The following is an 18,715-nucleotide window of genomic DNA, read 5'->3' on the forward strand; positions in this document are numbered from 1 at the left end:
GTCTTTTGATAGAGATTGCTTTGAATTTGTAGATCACTTTGGGTAGTACAGACATTTTAACAATATTCTTCTGATCCATGAACATGGACACATTTCCATTTATTTGTGTTTTTTCATTTTCTCTCATCAGTTTCATAGTTTTCAGTGTGCAGATCTTTCACTTCCTTGGTTAAATTTATTCCTAAGTTTTTTTTTTATATTTTTGATGATATTATGAATGAAATTTCTTAAAATTTCTTTTTCAGGTTGTTCATTGTTAGTGTCTAGAACTATAACTGATTTTTGTATATTGATTTTTGTATCCTGCAACTTTACTGAATTAGTTTCTTAGTTTTAACAAATTTTTGGTAGAGTCTTTAGGGTTTTCTATATATAAGATCATGTTGTCTGCAAATAGTGACAATTTGAATGCCTTTTATTTCTTTTTCTCACCTGATTTCTCTGGCTAGGACTTCTGGTCCTGTGTTGAATAGACGTGGCAGGAGTGGGCATCCTTGTCTTATCCCTGATCTTAAGGGAAAAGCTTTATACCACTGAGTATGGTGTGAGGAGTGCACTTGTCATACATGGCTTATATTATGTTGAGGTAATCCTCTTATACTGATTTTCTTAGAGTTTCTATCATGAAAGGATGTTCAATTTTGTCACATGCTCTTTCCTGTACCTATTGAGATGGTCATATGATTTGTATCCTAATTCTGTTAATGTGGTATATCACATTTATTGGTTTGCAGATGTTTAAACACCCTTGCATGCCAGGGATAAATCCCACTTGATCATGGTGTAGGATTCTTTTAATGTGCTGTTGAATTCTGTTTGCTAGTATTTTGTTGAGGATTTTTGCATCTATGTTCATCAGGGATATTGTCCTGTAATTTTCTTTTCTTGCAGTGTCCTTTTTGGTATCAAGGTAATGCTGGCCTCATAAAATGAGCTTGGAAGTGTTCCCTTCCGTTCAGTTTTTTGGAAGAATTGTAGAAGGACTGGCATTAATTCTTCTTTAAATGTTTTGTAGAACTCACTCGTGAAGCCATCCAGGCCCCGGCTTTTTCTTTGTTGGGAGATTTTAAATTACTGATTCAATATCCTTACTCATTATTGACCTGTCAGGTTTTCTATTTCTTCATGACCTAGTCTTGGTAGACTGTATGTTTTAAAGGAATTTGTCCATTTCTTCTGGGTTATCCAATTTGTTGGCATATAATTATTCATAATGGTCTCTTATAATTCTTTGTATTTCTGTAGTATCAGTTGTAATTTCTCCTCTTATTTTTCATTTTGTTTATTTTCTCTCTCATCTTTTTTTTTTTTTTTCTTTAGTCTCGCTAAAGATTTGTCAATTTTGTTTATTTTAAAAAAACAAAACAGGTCTTAGTTTTGTTAATTTTTTTCTATTGTTTTTGTAGCCTGTATGTCATTTATTTCCACTGTGGTCATTTTATTTCCCCCTTCTGCTAACTTTGCACTTAGTTTGTTGTTCTTCTTCTAGTTCCTTGAGGTATAAAGTTAGGTTGTTTGAGATTTTTTTTTCTTTTTCTTAATATAGGCACTGAGCTATTAATATTCTTAGAACTGCTTTTGCTGTATCACATAAGTTTTGTTTCCATTTTCATTTGTTTCAAAATATATTTTTTTTTTATTTCCCTTTGTTTTCTTCTTTGACTCATTGGTTGTTCAGGGGTGTGTCCCTTAATTTCCACATAATTGTGAAGTTCCCAGCTTTCCTCCTATTACTGATTTCTAGTTTCATACTGTTGTGGTCAGAAAAGAATCTTGATATGATTTCAACCTCCTTCAATTTGTTAAGATTTGTTTTATGACTTGACATATGATCTATCCTGGAGAATGTTCCATGTACACATGAGGAGGTTGCAAGGCTGTCCAATGTTTCCATACTGATTTTCTGTCTGGATGATCTATCTATTGTTGAAAGTGGTATTGATGTCCCCTACTGTTACTGTATTGCTATCTATTTCTCCCTTCAGATCTGCTAATATTTGTTCTATATATGTAGGTGCTCCTGTTTACAATTATTTTAAATTAGTGATGAATTTAAGCAGTATTTGGAAAACTCTTTCACAATTAAATTTGTGCCATCACATTGGTCAGTATGAGTGACAAACTGTGAATACTGCTGTGGCTTGTTGCTTATATGCATGCATAAAGGAAATAGCAAATTAAAATATAATTTTTATAGACAATTATAATTTTTCCCAATAAGTTTATTATAAACTCCTGGTTCAAGTCCAGGTTTTCCTCCATTTCCACTCACACCTCAGGCTCAGTAAAGAAGATCCCAGGGCACCACCCAATCTCAGGACCCCGTTCAATGTCATGACCACCCCCACCCTACCCTTAGAGTGGGATTTCAGTATTTATTCATTAATTCAGCAAATCTTGAGCACCAGCCCTGTGACAAGTGGTGAGATCCAGATTCAAATAAGATGAAGTCCTTGCCTTCAAGCTGCTCAACATGTACTTAAGGAAGCATCATAGGTACTGTTCCAAAATGCAAACTTTAAACGAGCAGAGGAACTTGTCTACCCTTCCTGGTAATCAGAGATAGCACCCAGCAGTGGTGAGGTTGGGTTAAACAGTCACTCTGGATAGTGACACTGGCCACCACATGGTCCCTTGAAAAGAAGCACGGCATTGCACAGCATGATATTGGAAATTCCATTCCCTTCTTGCTCAGCACTCTCACTCTTGTAGATTTGTCCCAAAGAAGTAATTTAGCAGGAAGGACAAAGGGTGGAGATCAGAGGTTCCCCCCCTCCTCTTCCTGCATGTGTGCCCTCAAGAAGGGGCTCCGTCTCACCCAGCTCGCCCCTGCCTGCTGACACAGGTTAGCACGCATGAAGCCTGTTGGATGAATGTTTGACAACCATGCAGTTACAGTGAACAAGAGACAGGCGATAGGAAGGGCAGTCCAGGACCCTCCATTGACCAGGTCCCTGTTTTCTCTTGCAGCCACCAAAATGTCAGGAGAGATGGACAAGCCGCTGATCAGCCGTCGCCTGGTGGACAGTGATGGCAGCCTTGCCGAGGCCGCCAGCGAGGCCCCCAAAGTGGGCATCCTGGGCACTGGGGACTTTGCCCGCTCCCTGGCCACACGCCTGGTGGGCTCTGGCTTCAGCGTGGTGGTGGGAAGCCGCAACCCCAAACGCACGGCTGGGCTGTTCCCCTCAGCAGCACAAGTGACTTTCCAGGCGGAGGCGGTAGGCTCCCCCGAGGTCATCTTTGTGGCCGTGTTCCGGGAGCACTACTCCTCGCTGTGCGGCCTCAGCGGCCAGCTGGCCGGCAAGATCCTGGTGGATGTGAGCAACCCCACAGAGCAGGAGCACCTTCAGCGCCGGGAGTCCAATGCCGAGTACCTGGCCTCCCTCTTCCCCGCCTGCACCGTGGTCAAGGCCTTCAATGTCATCTCCGCCTGGACCCTGCAGGCTGGCCCAAGGGATGGGAACAGGCAGGTAGGTGCTGGGGGAGTAGCAACCACCGCAACGAAGGTAAATGGCTAGCTTTCCTTGAGGGCCCTGAGCATGCCGGGCTCTTCACGCTCCATTGTCTCAGCTCGTCTCACACCCCTGCAAGGTTCATTTCACAGAGGAGGAAACTGAGGCTCAGGGATATCGATGAACTTGAGGTCCCACAGTTGGTGAGCTGAGATTTGAACTCAGTTCCTATGAATTTGAAATTCATATTCTTTTTTCGACAGTAACTCGACTACCTAGGAAACAAGGAAGAAAAGGCTGATGGCTTCCTTTTTGTGTTTAGAGTCCAGAAGGGAAGAAACTTTTCCTTTAGAATTGGACTCAGAAGGACAGTAACACGCTTATGTGCCAAACCCTGAGGAAGTGTGTCTGTCCCAAACTTTCATCCATTTATTCCAGGGCTTCCAAGAACTGAGTGGATTTCTCAAAATAGTCACTAGCAGGTTTTTCTGAGGCTGGAAAATGGCTCCAGAGAATGACCAGAGTGCGTGCAGTTGTTGGCAGGGGGAGCTCTTACCAAGACAAGGTCCTTTTTAATACCAAGAGGCCAAGCATTTTTCTGGAGGAAGGAGCCGGGAGCCACATGTGTTTGAGAACTTCCACCAATAAATTCAGCCCAGACGCCCCCCCTGCATAGCTCCATGCCAGGCTGTGGGGGAGCACACAGAGGCCACCATCCCTGTCTGTGGGGCCCTATGTGCAGCTTGCGTCTTAGGGCGCCTGTGTGTGGACAGGCCGGAAACTGGGTGAGTGTTGGGTGGCGGGGCTTGGAGGAAACAGAGCTATCAGCGGGCTGGGGAAGAATTTGAGGTTGACTTTGGCCTTGGCCTTGCCCGCATCTTGTTGTTATGCAGCAGGGCCTTCTGCACTGAGACAACCTGCAAAGGCACAGACCTCAGTTTCCTCACCTGAAACATTGGGCCAGTAGTACCTACTATGGGCCTGAGCAGGCTGAGGGAGCGCAGGTGTAAGCCTGGCACACAGTACGTGCGGAGTGGTGTCGGTAGGCCACGCTGACCACAGCAGTGTCGGCACGGCCCGTGGAGAGTTTAGGGACTGAGAACACCGGTGTGCTTGCATGCGAGCTTGTACTGGGGAGCAATGGACCTTGAGGCTGGGGCTGGCTTGTGGAAGACCTGTGTGTCGGCTGAGGGCTGTAGGGGCCAAGGAACGTAATGAAAAGGGACACTTCCAGACTGAGGGGTAGAAATGCACTCACGGCTACAGGTAAAGCCCAATTGCCGAGTGCTCCCCAGGGTAGACCACAGTCCTCGAAGCACCTGTTCCAAGGCCCGTGGGGGCTGCCCAGGTGGGCACTTTGCTGTGGAGGCTGGTAATGAGCTGGGCAAAATGTTCACCACTAGGTGAGCCCCAGGTGCTCTTCCTGAGTAGTGGGCATTGGTGGCCCAGGGCCTGGGAGGCTACAAGGGGGCGAGGGAAGACCCCTGGCCTGGCTGTCACAGCCATCTCTGCTCCCAGCTATACCATTGACTGTCACCGCTGGCCTTGGTTTTTCAGCTGCTCCGTGGGGTGGGGAGTTTCGCCCTGATGCTCATGGGGCCCTGCCCATCCCAGTGGCCTGTGATCCTATCTGAGTCCCCTTCTCCTTCCCCCCACAGGTGCCCATTTGTAGTGACCAGCCAGAAGCCAAGCGCGTCGTCTCAGAGCTGGCACACGCCATGGGCTTCATGCCCGTGGACATGGGGTCCCTGGCCTCGGCCCGGGAGGTGGAGGCCCTGCCTCTGCACCTCCTCCCCAGCTGGAAGGTGCCAACCATCCTGGCCCTGGGGCTCTTCCTCTTCTTCTACACCTACAACTGCATCCGGGACGTGCTGCAGCCCTATGTGCAGGAGGGCAAGAGCAAGTTCTACAAGCTCCCGCTGTCCGTGGTCAACACGACGCTGCCCTGCGTGGCCTACGTGCTGCTGTCGCTGGTCTACCTGCCTGGCATGCTGGCAGCCGCCCTGCAGCTGTGGCGTGGCACCAAGTACCGCCGCTTCCCCGACTGGCTGGACCACTGGCTGCAGCACCGCAAGCAGATCGGCCTGCTCAGCTTCTTCTGCGCCGCGCTGCACGCCGTCTACAGCGTCTGCCTGCCCGTGCGCATCTCCTACCGCTACGACCTGGTCAACCTGGCCGTCAAGCAGGTACGGCCCACGGCGGTGCCGGGCACCAAGCCCGGCCACGCCCGTCACGGTCCCGTGTGTCACCAGTCTCCTGTGGATTCTGCTCTCACCGGGCAGTGCCCACGTCCTGCTGTCCGAGATTTTGAGGATCAGTGAACAAACTATGAAAATCCCTATGCTCGTGGGCACAGCCCGGGCAGGGGAGACTTCACCACATCCAGCAGGAAGCCCTCAGGGGGAGCTGCCCGGCACATGTGAGGAGCAGCCAGGAGGCCCTGTGGCTGGAGCCGAGCGGCGGGGTGGTGGGCGAGGCCTGGCGGGTTGAAGCCAGCCCGGGGGAGCCTGGGAGGCTGAGGACGGGCTTCGGCCTTAGGCTCAGTACAACGGGGAGCCAGTGAGGGCTTTTGAGAAGAGGAGTGATGATCCACTTGCTGTTTTAACGGGCTCACTCTGGCTGTTGGTGGAGAATAGACAAGAAGGGGTTGAAGGCAGATGCTGAGAGGAGACTTAGGGGCTGTGCAGGACCCGGAGGAGAAGCAGTGGAGGTTTGGAGTGGGGGGCGGGACGGCATTGAAGTGGAGCACACAGACTTGCTGATGGACATGGGGGTGGTCAAAGGTGACTCCGAGTCTGGCCTGAGCACCTGGAGGAGTGGTGTTGTCATCAGCTAAGGTGGTGAATGCTGCAGGAGGAAGATTTGGGGGGGCGGGGAGAGTAATGATTCATTCATTTAAGAAACCCACATGTTGCTCTTTTGCCATCAGGATTCCTGTGAAATGGGGGCTTTCAGGCCAAGCCAGGTAGCAACACAGGCAGCTGGCACCTGCCCCCATAGAGACAGGCCCCTGGTGCTCTCTCCTGGTTTACAAGCTCACAGGGCCCAATTCTGAGTCCCAAGCTCAGGTCTGCAAATGACACAGTCCTGTAGTTCCTGCAGCCTGCTTAATTCTACCTCCAGTCCCCAGCCCCAGGACTGGTGTATGGGCCCAGCCCACTCCGGAACACTAGTCACCCAGCAGAGTTTGGCCCAGGTACCAAAGAGACACTTCTCATCCATCCCTTTCCAGCCCGGGGGAAATGTAGGGACTCTTGTGGGGCGGTTCCCTCCCCAGGTGCACCCACCACGCAGCCGTTCCCTCGGTGGCCGGACCACATCCCAGAGCAGGACCAAGGGGTGAGGTTGGGTCACTGCCTATGAGCCACAGACCTCAGCCCCCACTCATTCTCAACTTCCCTGTTAGCAGCTTCTCAAATGCCCTCATCCTTTGCCACCCACGGACACCTGGCAGCATGCATCTGTGGGCTTGGTCTTTCATAAGAGAGGCGGAGAACACCAAACTTCAGGCAGAGAAGCTAGGTGCCTACTGGAAAAGAGAGGAAGGGGAAAAATAAGTCACAAACCTTTAAAAAGAGTTTGCTGTGTTCTAGGTGCCGTTCTAAAGGCTTTACATCCCCCGTGTGAATTCGTTTTACCTTTATCTCATCCCTATAAGCCAGGTTCTGTACTACCCTTATTTTACATATGAGAAAACTGAGCCACAGAGAGGTTAAGTAACTTGATCAAAATCACACAGCCAGTAAGTGGCAGAACTGGGATTCAGATCCAGCCATTCTGATGTGTGCTCATATCCATAGTGCTTTCTACAGGGGAAACAAGTCCAGATGGAGAGGAGTAAGTGATCCCAGAACTCAAGTCATTAATTCATTCATTCACTGAGCACCTACTCTCTCAGGTTCTGGGGTCACAGAAGGGACTAAAACTAGACAGTCTTGTCCCTTCCCTTGGCTGGGGTAGGAAGGCCTGGAAGGTCTAAAGGCCAGAGCCCTCAGCTCTTGTGCTAAAACATCACTGATGGTAAACCAAGACCTTGACCTTGAGCAAGTCACAGCCCCTCTTTTGTCCTCAGAGCCCTGATGTGTAGATCAAGGTCTCTTTTAGTGCTAATGTTTTTGATGCTCTTTGATGATATTTTCTTCTAAAAAGGGCGGCTCTGTGTGGTTCCTCCGGGACTGGCACAGTGTTTGCTGCCCAGGAGGCAGAAGATCTGACTGGCAGGCATTTTGGCAGTGGGTGGGGAAGAAAGTGATGCTGCTCCCTGAAGAGCCCAAGGCACACCCTGCCCCCCCCCCCCACTCTCTCTCTAATGTTCTTTCTCTCAATTCTCCACCCAGGCAAGGCTCTCCTTGACAGTATGTTAACCTAGTGTTGCCATGATGCAAATACTAGGGCACAGGAGCGCATGCCAGGTAGTTTCCCCAAATTCCAAAGCCCTTTAGGGCTGGAGGCCCTGGTGGAGGTTGCCAGGCAACCATCACCCCCACAGGACTGGATCACTCTCAGAGGCAGCAAAGGCCTGTCACACAAAGGGGCTTAAACTTGTTCTGCAGAGTTCTGGAGGGCAGAGCCAGGGATGGTGTGGGTATGTCGGAGAGGGGCATTGTTAGAGGAAGGTGGGGCGCTGACAGAGCAGAGCAGCGCAGTGGTGAGTCACCTGACCTGGAGGTGTTGAAGCAGATGTTAAGGTCCACGGGTCAGCCTTGTTCGCAGGCGCTGAGACTGGACATCCGAGGATGTTCTGCATTCAGCCCTTTGCAGCAGGGCCTCCAGGGTGCCTGATGTGCACCTTTCCCATCCTGCCCTTGAGCCGCCCCTCAGGGCCTCCTGGTGGGTGCAGGCTCACTGTCCTGGCTGCCCTGCTGGGCCTTTGGGTGAGGGATCTAGTTAGGCAGGGCACAGGAGACATGGGGTTTCCTTTAAGCCCCTGAGTCTGAAGACTTGGAGGCAGAGCTGTATTCCAGCTGTAGAGCTGTATCCCAGCTGTAGACCTATATCTCAGCTGTAGAGCTGTATCCCAGCTGTAGACCTATATCTCAGCTGTAGAGCTGTATCCCAGCTGTAGACCTATATCTCAGCTGTAGAGCTGTATCCCAGCTGTAGACCTATATCTCAGCTGTAGAGCTGTATCCCAGCTGTAGACCTATATCTCAGCTGTAGAGCTGTATCCCAGCTGTAGACCTATATCTCAGCTGTAGAGCTGTATCCCAGCTGTAGACCTATATCTCAGCTGTAGAGCTGTATCCCAGCTGTAGACCTGTATCCCAGCTGTAGACCTATATCTCAGCTGTAGACTTGTATCCCAGCTGTAGACCTGTATCCCAGCTGTAGAACTATATCCCAGCTATAGACCTGTATCCCAGCTATAGACCTGTATCCCAGCTGTAGACCTGTATCCCAGCTGTAGAGCTGTATCCCAGCTGTAGACCTATATCTCAGCTGTAGAGCTGTATCCCAGCTGTAGGCCTATATCTCAGCTGTAGAGCTGTATCCCAGCTGTAGACCTGTATCTCAGCTGTAGACCTGTATCCCAGCTGTAGACCTGTATCCCAGCTGTAGACCTGTATCCCAGCTGTAGACCTATATCCCAGCTGTAGACTTGTATCCCAGCTGTAGACCTGTATCCCAGCTGTAGACCTGTATCCCAGCTGTAGACCTATATCCCAGCTGTAGACTTGTATCCCAGCTGTAGACCTGTATCCCAGCTGTAGAACTATATCCCAGCTATAGACCTGTATCCCAGCTATAGACCTGTATCCCAGCTGTAGACCTGTATCCCAGCTGTAGAGCTGTATCGCAGCTGTAGAGCTGTATCCTAGTGTAGAACTATATCCCAGCTATAGACCTGTATCCCAGCCGTAGACCTGTATCCCAGCTGTGGAGAAAACCTCTCTGACCATGTTTATTGACTGTATTATTACGGACAATAACCAATATTTGCAGTGTTTCTGATTTGCTTGTGCAGTTCCCTAGAAATGCATTTCAAGATCAAGATCAAAGAAAATATTTAACCAACACAGTTTTCTTCTCCCCTTCGCCCTAGGTCTAGTCTAGGCTGTCAGAGGGAACTGTCTAAAACTCACATTTACCATGTCACTGCTGAAAAGCTCTCAGCGACGCCGCACTGCCCTTGGGGTAGTGACAGACTGTTCACCATGCAGCCTCCCTGTCTCCCGGCCACATCTCCCACTGCTCTTGTGACCCATCACATTAGGTCACATACTGTCCTACGAATGGACAAAGCTCATTCCTTTTGGCCTGGGTTCCCCACCCTGGACACCTTGACAGCCTGACAAACTCCTGTCCTTCCTTCAAAACTACTGCTTTCAGCGCCCCAGCTCATCTCCCCGCCACGCTCATCTCTGTGAAATGCATGTTGTGCGCTTCTCTGATTTTTCTCATGCAGCACCTTGTGGCCAGTCATTTGCACGCCTGTCTTTCTCCTGACTCAGAGTTCGTGACCAGGCCTTCACGCCCGGGGCCCACGTTTGTGGCACAGGTTCCCACCCCGTGTTCACCGAGTGGCTGTTAACTTGGCCGCCACAAGCCAATACCAGGCATCTCTTAGGAGGAGTGCATGTAGAACTCGGAGCAAGAGCTAGTCCAACTGCCCAGTTCTCATTAGGAACAACGGCACCAGCCACTTACATTAATCACCTCGTGTGTGCCAGTCACGTGCCACTTGTGCCACAAACATTCTCTTTTTGGTCTTTCCAGTAACACAGTGAGAAGGAGACAGTGTTGCCAGTAGCCAGGGTCCCATGACTGCCCCCAGGCAGAGTTGGGTTGGAATCCAGGCCTTGGGATTCTTTCCCCACTACAGGCTGCTCCTTCCACATCCTGCCTCCCCTTCTCTGGGTCTGCACCGCTCTCTTCCCACCCATCACCCACCCTTGGGACACGGAGAGGGGCTGATGTGTAGCCCCTGGCCCTCCTGGCCCTGGGTCCTTCAGGGTCTAACCTGCAGCCTACAGGGAAAGGAAATCCCACATGAATGCAGCCACCATTTCGCCGTCTGCTGATGAACAGACCTCCTGTCATTCTCCACGTGGCTGCCTTGATTAGCTCTAGACACAGGAGAATTACTAGGGGCGTGGAGAGCTGTCAGGTCTGTGTTCCAGTCGTGGGTGATGCTGGCCACTGGGAGCCCCAAGTCCAGCACTGGGTTCAGCAGGTTGAGTGAGAATCTCACAGGCTGTGGAAGGGAGCTGGATCCAGATCCTCCTCGGGCTCCAATCCATCCTCGGCTCCCTCTCCCGCCCCTTTCCAGCATCCTGCAGAGCAAAAGTGTTAGAGGGAAAAAAACAAGACATTTTGCAAGCAACTGTGGTGTGTGTGATCATCCACACCCTGACTTGTGACATGAATGGCCCTATCTTACCAACATGCAGAGAGCAGCGACAGAGTGCTTGGAGAACAAACAGCCTGCAGCCAGGAGGTGACTCGGCGGCTGTAACGAGCTGGGGCCTGAGTAAGGCTTCTTGGGGCTCAGCTGCGCGGGCTCCACCTGCCCTCGGTGGGGTAACGTCAGCCACCTCTCTAGCCAATACTGATGTTGGCCTGTCCACTAGCAGCAGTCATAGGGTTTTAGACGTGACCTCACCCATTGCCCTCTGGGGCAGAAAGGAAGCCCAGTCACACGTAGGACTTGTGGTAAGGACGAGAAGCTGGGTCCCCAGACTCTTGGTTCTTTTGAGTCTTAAACACCAGAGCGAGCCAGTCTGCCCTTAAAGTTAGAACAGAGGCAGTCACTTTTCTCAAATTGCAGAAGTACCCAGCTGATGGCATTTTCTAGTTTTTTAAACTTTCTCTCATAAGCTCCTCAACCATTTTGCTTAGCCCACTAGATTAATTTTTAATGTTATATCTGGTCACTGGGCTTGGGTTATTTTTCCTGCTGAAATACTTTCTCAAAACCCTGTGTGAGTCATTCTGTTTTGCAAAGCAGAGGCCTGCCTGCTGACGCATCATCACATTTCCTAATGGACAGACTCTTCCTTGTTCTGCTGGTAGAATAAAGCATCAGTGTTTCATAGTGTTTCTCAGAGGACACCTCGACTTCCAGGAGCTGTGCTACCGGTCTCATTAGGAAATGGCAGTTCTAATGGAATGACCTTGCTAAAAGTTCCCCATGTGTCAGCCGGGCTGGGAGGGGGCTCAGCTGCAAAGACACTGGGTGGGGTGGGGGGGTAGAAACCTCCAGGCCCACATGGACCCTGATTTGTGTCCCTGGAGCTCGTGGGGAATCCCAGAGCTCTGTGAGAGCAGATATCCTTGCCCTCTGCAGCCCAGGGCCCTGCACACAGTAGGTGCTTTATAAGTGCTCACCGGGGTGCTTGGTGAGTGCGTTAGTCACTGTTGCCTGGCAGTGGTAAGCCAAAACTACATGCATCTGACAGAACTGGGGACCTGGGTGGGAGGTGGGAGCTGGGGACATTAGTGTCTGTGTGTCTGTGAGCCCTGAGTGCGAGGCAGTGATGGGGGCTGGTTGGGGGACCAGGAAGGCAAAGGGTCGGGGAGCAGGCAGGCAGCAGAAACATGAGCCCATCTGACTGAGGGGGTTCCCAGCTAGGAGAGCTTCTCCTTCCCTCCTTTGGGGTCTGAGGATCAGAAGCCCGGCGATATGGTCATGTTTGAAGGGTCTGCACGTCTTGTTGATTTCTCTGACTCTCACCCGGCTCATGTCACCGTCTGGTTGGCTGGCAGGCAGATCTGTGAAAGCCACAGGGAGGGAAGGGAACCTGTGCCTTTGGAGCCAGATCGCCTGGGTCCTGATCCCAGCTCTACCATCTCCTAGCTAGCTGTGACCATGGGGAAGGTACTTCAGCTTTTCGCCTCATTTCCCTGTTCTGTAAAATGAGGGTAAGAGTGACCTCTGCTTCGTGGGGTGGTTGTGAGAATCAGATGATCCGATACCCAAGAAGAGCTTAGAGCAGAGCCGGGCACATGTTACGTGTGGTGGAAACATCAGCCCTTACTCTCTCATTAACCATTACTCTGTCTGGCATCCAAAGGTATCCACTCAACACATCCCAGAGCACCGACCATGGCCACCATGTTCATAGTTTCCTTCCTTCCACACCAGGTCTTGACCAACAAGAGTCACCTCTGGGTTGAGGAAAATGTCTGGCGGATGGAGATATACCTCTCCCTGGGAGTGCTGGCCCTTGGCACGCTGTCCCTACTGGCTGTCACCTCTCTGCCATCCATCGCAAACTCGCTCAACTGGAGGGAGTTCAGCTTTGTTCAGGTAAAGTAGGTCTGCCTGTTAATGAGCCTCCCTGGCCTCGCCTCACCTCGTGTGCCAGCCCCTTCCCCTTGGCAAACTGCCTGGGTTGTGATAATCCAGACAAGACGACCACTGGGTCAGAAGCCAGGGGCTTCCGGGCCCACCCAAGCCCCCGATAAAGGGCTGCCCGAGACAAGCTCAGCCTCCTGACATCTGGGGAGGCCAGATATAAGCTTGTGAAAACGTTAGACAACAGACCCCTGAACCTTGGATTAAACAGAATCAGTTTCTACAATTCTTGAGCTTCCCAAACAAAATCTCATGATGCGCAGTCATTGGACATCTCACTGGCCTAACGGGGAGTCTGTGAGCCAGTGAGGGAGCCTAGCCGACCACCCAGCACCCTCCTCTCAGCCCAGCCCTGTTGGTCCCTTCAATCCCTTGATTTGGGCAGGGCAGAAGGGAGGTGAGCATGGGGATCACCTGTTTATAGGGGATGAAACAGCATTTCCCAAAGACACCATTGAAAAATCCTGTGAAAAATCCAGAGGAAAGGAGGTTAGTCAGATGCATCTGAGTAAAAGCTTGCTGCTCCCCAAGGGAGACACAATGCTCTTTGGCAAATGGAAGATTCTAGTAACGTCTACAGCAACAAACCTGGTTAACCAGACTTATTTGAGCACTGTCTGCACTCCACAGAATACACTTTGAGAAATGCTGCTAGTAACAAAAGGTTCTTTATGCATTTATTCAGTGGTAACTGTTTATTCAGCACTTACTACATGCCAGCCAAATCTCGCTAGACCTGGGATGTAACAGGGAACAAGACAGGCATAGACACATTTCAATGATAAGGACAACTGAGATGACTTTTTTTACATTTGTTTGGCATCTGCGGTTGTTTCCATGGAGAACCTGTGGCCAGCTCCCCAGTGTTGGTGGGTTAACTCCACCCCTCCCATGGGCGGCAGCTGACTAACACTGGATTCTGCCCCTGCTGTTGTATCAGGCCAGAGAACACCCCCACTGTCAACAGAAATCTGTTGCAATCTTCTCTTTGCAGCCAGGACACAGTACAGAATTCAAAGAGGGGCACCGATAGAGCAGGGCTCTTATGTAACCCAAATTAATTGTCCTGATTGGGACCACTCACACACCTTAGCATGAAACAGCTGTGGTAGCCCTAGCTGGTTTGCTCAGTGGTTAGAGCATTGGCCTGCGGACTGAAGGGTCCCAGGTTCTGTTCAGTTCCTCCCGAGGGCAGGTACCTTGGTGGCAGGCTCCATCCCCGGCCCTGCAACCAGTCAGTGTGTCTCTCTCTCATAGATATTTCTGTCTCTCTCTCTCTCCCCCCTCTACTCTCTCTGAAAAGCAATGGGGGGAAAAACAACAAAACAGCTGTGGTTGTTTTTTAAGTGTGTGAGTTTCTGAATCTTACTGGCTCTGCTCATCTCGGAAGGTCCCTGGAGGAATGCTCAGGGCTGACACATGCCGGCATTAGATGGGAAAAAAGAATTTCATTTATTGGCCACTAATCCTCGTGTGTTGCACACCCAAATCTAGAATTTTCCTGTTCCTGCCTGGTATCCCGGGGTGCATGGTTTATCCACAATTAAAACAGACTGCAGGTTGCTCCTCTCACCGGAAAGTTGCTCCCTTAAGCAGCCGCAGATCGCAAGCAGGCTGTGGGGCGCCCGGGGAAGCGGGAGGATTTGGTTTTGTTAGCCCAACTCACTGGGCCCTCCGCAGCCCCACCCCGCTTTACATATTGAAGAGTCGAAAAGACAACTATGAAAGTCGTCCTGCCACTCGGGAGCAGCAGGATTGGCAGGTGGGAGATGGGGAGAAAAGCAGGGCTTTACTTGTGGAGATCAGTCGCTAGCATTCTGTCCACAAAAGCAAATGCTCGGGGCGGGGGGGGGGGGGGGGGGGGGGTTGGGTTGGTAACGGGAGGAGGAGCTGGGAGTGTGAGTGCCCTGGTCCCGTCCTGGCCCTGTCACTGGCGACAGATCACCTCCCTCCAGAGCCTCTTGTAAAATGGAGTTAATGCCCTGCAAGGATGCTGTGAGCTGCTGTGAGAGGTTATGTGTGACAGAAAGATAAAAGCACTTTGCTATTATTCTTAGGGTGCGTGGCCACATTCCTTTGTCCCTGGCTGAGTTAGGAGGAAGCAGCGAGAGAGAGGCCGTGGGGCCCCCACCTGGGGCGTGAGAATGATCCAGGTCACTATCTGCAGTTGACGCTCATTGGTGGTCATGAAATCAATTTAGTGGCTCATGGCCAGCTTCCTAAGACATGAACTAGAACAGAGGGCAAAGGAGAGATCAAAGGGCTCTGCATGTTGTAAGGATAGATTTTTAAAAAATATATTTTTATTGATTTCAGAGAGAGGACGGGAGAGGGAGAGAGAGGTAGAAACATCAATGATGAGAGAATCCTTGATCGGCTGCCTCCTGCGTGCCCCCAACTGGGGATCAAGCCTGCAACCTGGGCATGTGCCCTGCCCGGGAATCGAACCACGATCTCCTGGATCATAGGTCCACACTCAACCACTGAGCCATGCTGGGCAGGCAGGATAGATGTTTTTTAAGTTGTGTTGATTCAGTGGTTATATATACATATGTGGCACTCCTGGTTGCCGACTGGGCAATAATGTGAAATGTGATTCTGTGAGCCACCATCAGAAAAGTTTGGAGTCACAGAGCTCTCTTCCAGAAGTGCAGATGCACAGGCTCATCCCTAACCTATGAGCTCAGGTGCCTGGGGGTGGCTGGATGGCTCTGGAAGTTGCTTTTTTATTGCTGGCTCCTGGTGGCTCTTAGGTGTGCATGATGCAGTCAGTGTGTGGCCACCTCTGGGGGAGAGACACAGGTTTGGAGCCAGCAGACTGAGTTTCAGTCCCAAGACCACCACTCTCCAGCCCTGTGCCAAGATGGATTTTTAGCCTCTCAGAACATCTGTGTCCTCACTGATGTCTGTTTCCTCTTCCTGTGGTCATCAGTAGAATTTGAGTTGGCATGGAAAGTGCGTGAGTTGAAGACATGTAAAAGCCACAAGGCCCAATAGTGGCTGCCTGATTGCTGAGGTGAGCTGTTACCTTCTGTAAAGTTAGCACTGCCAGCAAGGAGCAAGCCAGGCCCCATTTCCTCCCCCCCCAGCCATAGTGAGTCACCAGGTCTCAGCGAGCCTGGCTGAGCCTTGGGTCTTTACTGATTTGTTTAGCTAAAAGCCCCATCAGAATAGTGCATTGATTCCATAGAGGCAACTCATACTTACATTTATCCTTTTGTTCCCAAGGCCGTTTTCAAAGTGTTAAATTTGGGTTTTTGTTTGTTTGGATGGTGGTGGTGGTGGTGGTGTTTTAATTTGGGTTGGGCTGTGCTAACTGCTCCTAATTAAGCTAGTTAGGCATCATTAGATTGCAGGAGAGAGTCCAAGATGTCAGAGCAGGTGGAAGCTGCACTCACCTCCTCCCATGTCCACATCAAAATTACAACTAAATTATAGAGCAATCAACCTGGAGAACCACCTGAAGACCAGCTGAACAGAAGTCCTATAACTAAGGATATAAAGAGGCCATGTCGAGACCGGTGGGAGGGGCAGAGCCACAAAGCAAGCTGGCCCCACACCTACATGTGACATTGGGAATCCAAAGGGATGTCTCCGTGGCAGAAGCTCCCCCCTGAGGAGTGAGGGGTCTCAGCCTCATGCTGGGCCCTCTGAAGAGGCCCCAGAACTAAGACACCTGGTGGCTGGCCTCAGACCACACAGAGCACCGCTTGATTGATCCACAAGCAGCACACCCAAAGGGAGGTCTCAGCAGGCACCAGGCCCTGCTGGGCAAATTCCACGTCATGGGGTCAGCTCCCCACAGTAGCTCATACACTGCGGTTGTGTCCTGTCCTCACAGCCAGCCAGCCTGAGAGTCAACCCCACCCACAGACATGCTAGCAGCAGTCAAGGCTCAACTACAACAGGAGGACACACAACCCACACAAGGGACACTCCTGGAGCGCCCAGCTCGAGATCAGGGAAACTGCCACGGGCCTCACAGGACAATTACAGTATAAGGCCACCATGCCAAGACTGGGAGACATAGCAGGTCTACCTGATACACGGAAAAAAACACTGAGAGGCAGCCAAAATGAGGAGACAAAGAAACATGGCCCAAATGAAAGGTGGGGACAGAACTCCAGAAAAAAGAACTCAGCAAAATGGGGGGCAGCCATCTACCAGATGCAGACCTGCCCCGTGCCTTCCTCACCCCCCATCAAGCCCTAACCCCTGGGCGCCCTGCTGTCCATCTGCCTGCCTGGCTGGCGGCTGGAGAAGGCTGGTCTACACCGCGGCCCCTACATCTCTGACTTGCGTTTGGAATCACTTCTCACTGAGGCAGACTAAGCGGCTCGCCCAGGGTCGGGCACGTCAAGACCAGCCCCGACGGCAGACCCGGGAGCGCACTTGTAGGCACAGGAAACCCGACAGGCAGGAGCTCCCGGAGGCTGGAGTTACAGAGCAGCGCTTCCAGCCGCTTCACCACGGCTCCCACACAAAGTCATGAGTGTAGGCACTTGAAGGGAGCTAATCTTAGCTGAACGTGACCCGCAGGCAGCTTAGGGGTGGGCTCTGTCGGAATAAGCCTCGACTGTTTCCCACAGGACTCGCATGGTCTCGATCTCCCCGCTGGCATCGCCTCCTTCCGGGCGGGAGGGTGATTTCCACCTGGTGTTTGTGGTTCAGTGTTTGGGCCGGAGGCGAGGGACCAGCGCCCATGAAGACCGTCAGTGCAGCGCCCTGGGCTTTAAGTACAGACAGTGCCAGGTCACCCAGCCGTCAGGCCCCAACAAGCCACCTTCACCACTGATGCCACATCCACGTGCCAAGTGCATTTTGCACTTTGTGTTTACCTTTAAATCAGTTTCAAATCAATTCACTTTTTTATCTGGCCTTAGGCCAAACATTATCTGTGAAATTAAGATGTTGGTATGCTGATAGACACTTGTTACTCTAGTATAATTAAAACATACGCAAAATTAGTCAAATGTTTTTTAAACTTCTTTGGACATCTAAAGTCCTCTGGCAAGATGGGAGGGCGGTTGGGGACTGGGTGAAAGAGTGAAGGGATTAAGAAGTACAGATTAGTAGTTACAGAACAGTCATGGGGATGTAAGTACAGCACAGGGACTGGTCAATAATATTCTAATAAGTATGTATGGTGTCAGGTGGGTACTGGATTTATCTGGGTTTTCACTTAATGGGTTGTATAATTTCTAATCACTGGGTTATATGCCTGAAACTAATATAATATACCTTCGGGGTAGAAGCATTATTCCTGTTCTTCTATTGGGGAAACAGGCTCAGAGTTTAGGTGGTGATAAGGTCGTGCGGAGAGCGAGTGATAGGGCTGGGATTTGAACCCAGAGCCCTGGCTGCTAAAGCCGCCCTCCTTCCTTCCCCTCTGCCGGGCAGGCAGTGAGCCGTCGGTGGAATAGCTGTGTCCGTCGGCCCCGGCCCTCACTCCAGCCTTCTTTCTTCCGCAGTCCACGCTGGGCTTTGTGGCCCTGGTGCTGAGCACCCTGCACACGCTCACCTACGGCTGGACCCGCGCCTTCGAGGAAAGCCGCTACAAGTTCTACCTGCCTCCCACCTTCACACTCACGCTGCTGGTGCCCTGCGTCGTCATCCTGGCCAAAGCCCTGTTCCTGCTGCCCTGCTTAGGCCGCAGACTCTCCAAGATCCGGAGGGGCTGGGAGAAGGACAGCGCCGTCAAGTTCACGCTGCCCATGGACCACGCCCTGGCCCAGAAGACCAGCCACGTGTGAGGAGCTTGCACCTGGCTCGGGAACCAGGCCGGCAGGACAGTGCCCCGAGGCTGTCGGGGCTTTTATTCTTGGTCGTGCAGTATGGTGTAATTGTGCACAAATTGGTGGTTTGAGGTCCGAATTCCTGGGATGCATATGTATTCGATAATATTCAGAATGACACACACATGTGTGTGATATATAGATTCATATATATTTCATATATATAACAG

At 51.0% G+C, this 18,715-nt stretch overlaps 1 protein-coding gene across 1 annotated transcript; it reads left to right on the top strand.

The window, feature by feature from the left end:
• Nucleotides 1-2,958: 2,958 nt before the first annotated feature.
• On the top strand, nucleotides 2,959-18,503 carry STEAP3 (STEAP3 metalloreductase). The gene is made up of 4 exons (XM_016209803.2): nucleotides 2,959-3,470; nucleotides 5,111-5,638; nucleotides 12,538-12,702; nucleotides 18,222-18,503. Exons 1-4 carry the CDS (start codon nucleotides 2,979-2,981, stop codon nucleotides 18,501-18,503), a joined length of 1,467 nt encoding a protein of 488 aa, XP_016065289.1. The 5' UTR covers nucleotides 2,959-2,978.
• The last annotated feature ends 212 nt before the right edge of the window (nucleotides 18,504-18,715 follow it).

Source organism: Miniopterus natalensis, chromosome 8 (genome assembly GCF_054644295.1).
Source record: "Miniopterus natalensis isolate mMinNat1 chromosome 8, mMinNat1.hap1, whole genome shotgun sequence".
Taxonomy (NCBI): Eukaryota; Metazoa; Chordata; class Mammalia; order Chiroptera; family Miniopteridae; genus Miniopterus; species Miniopterus natalensis.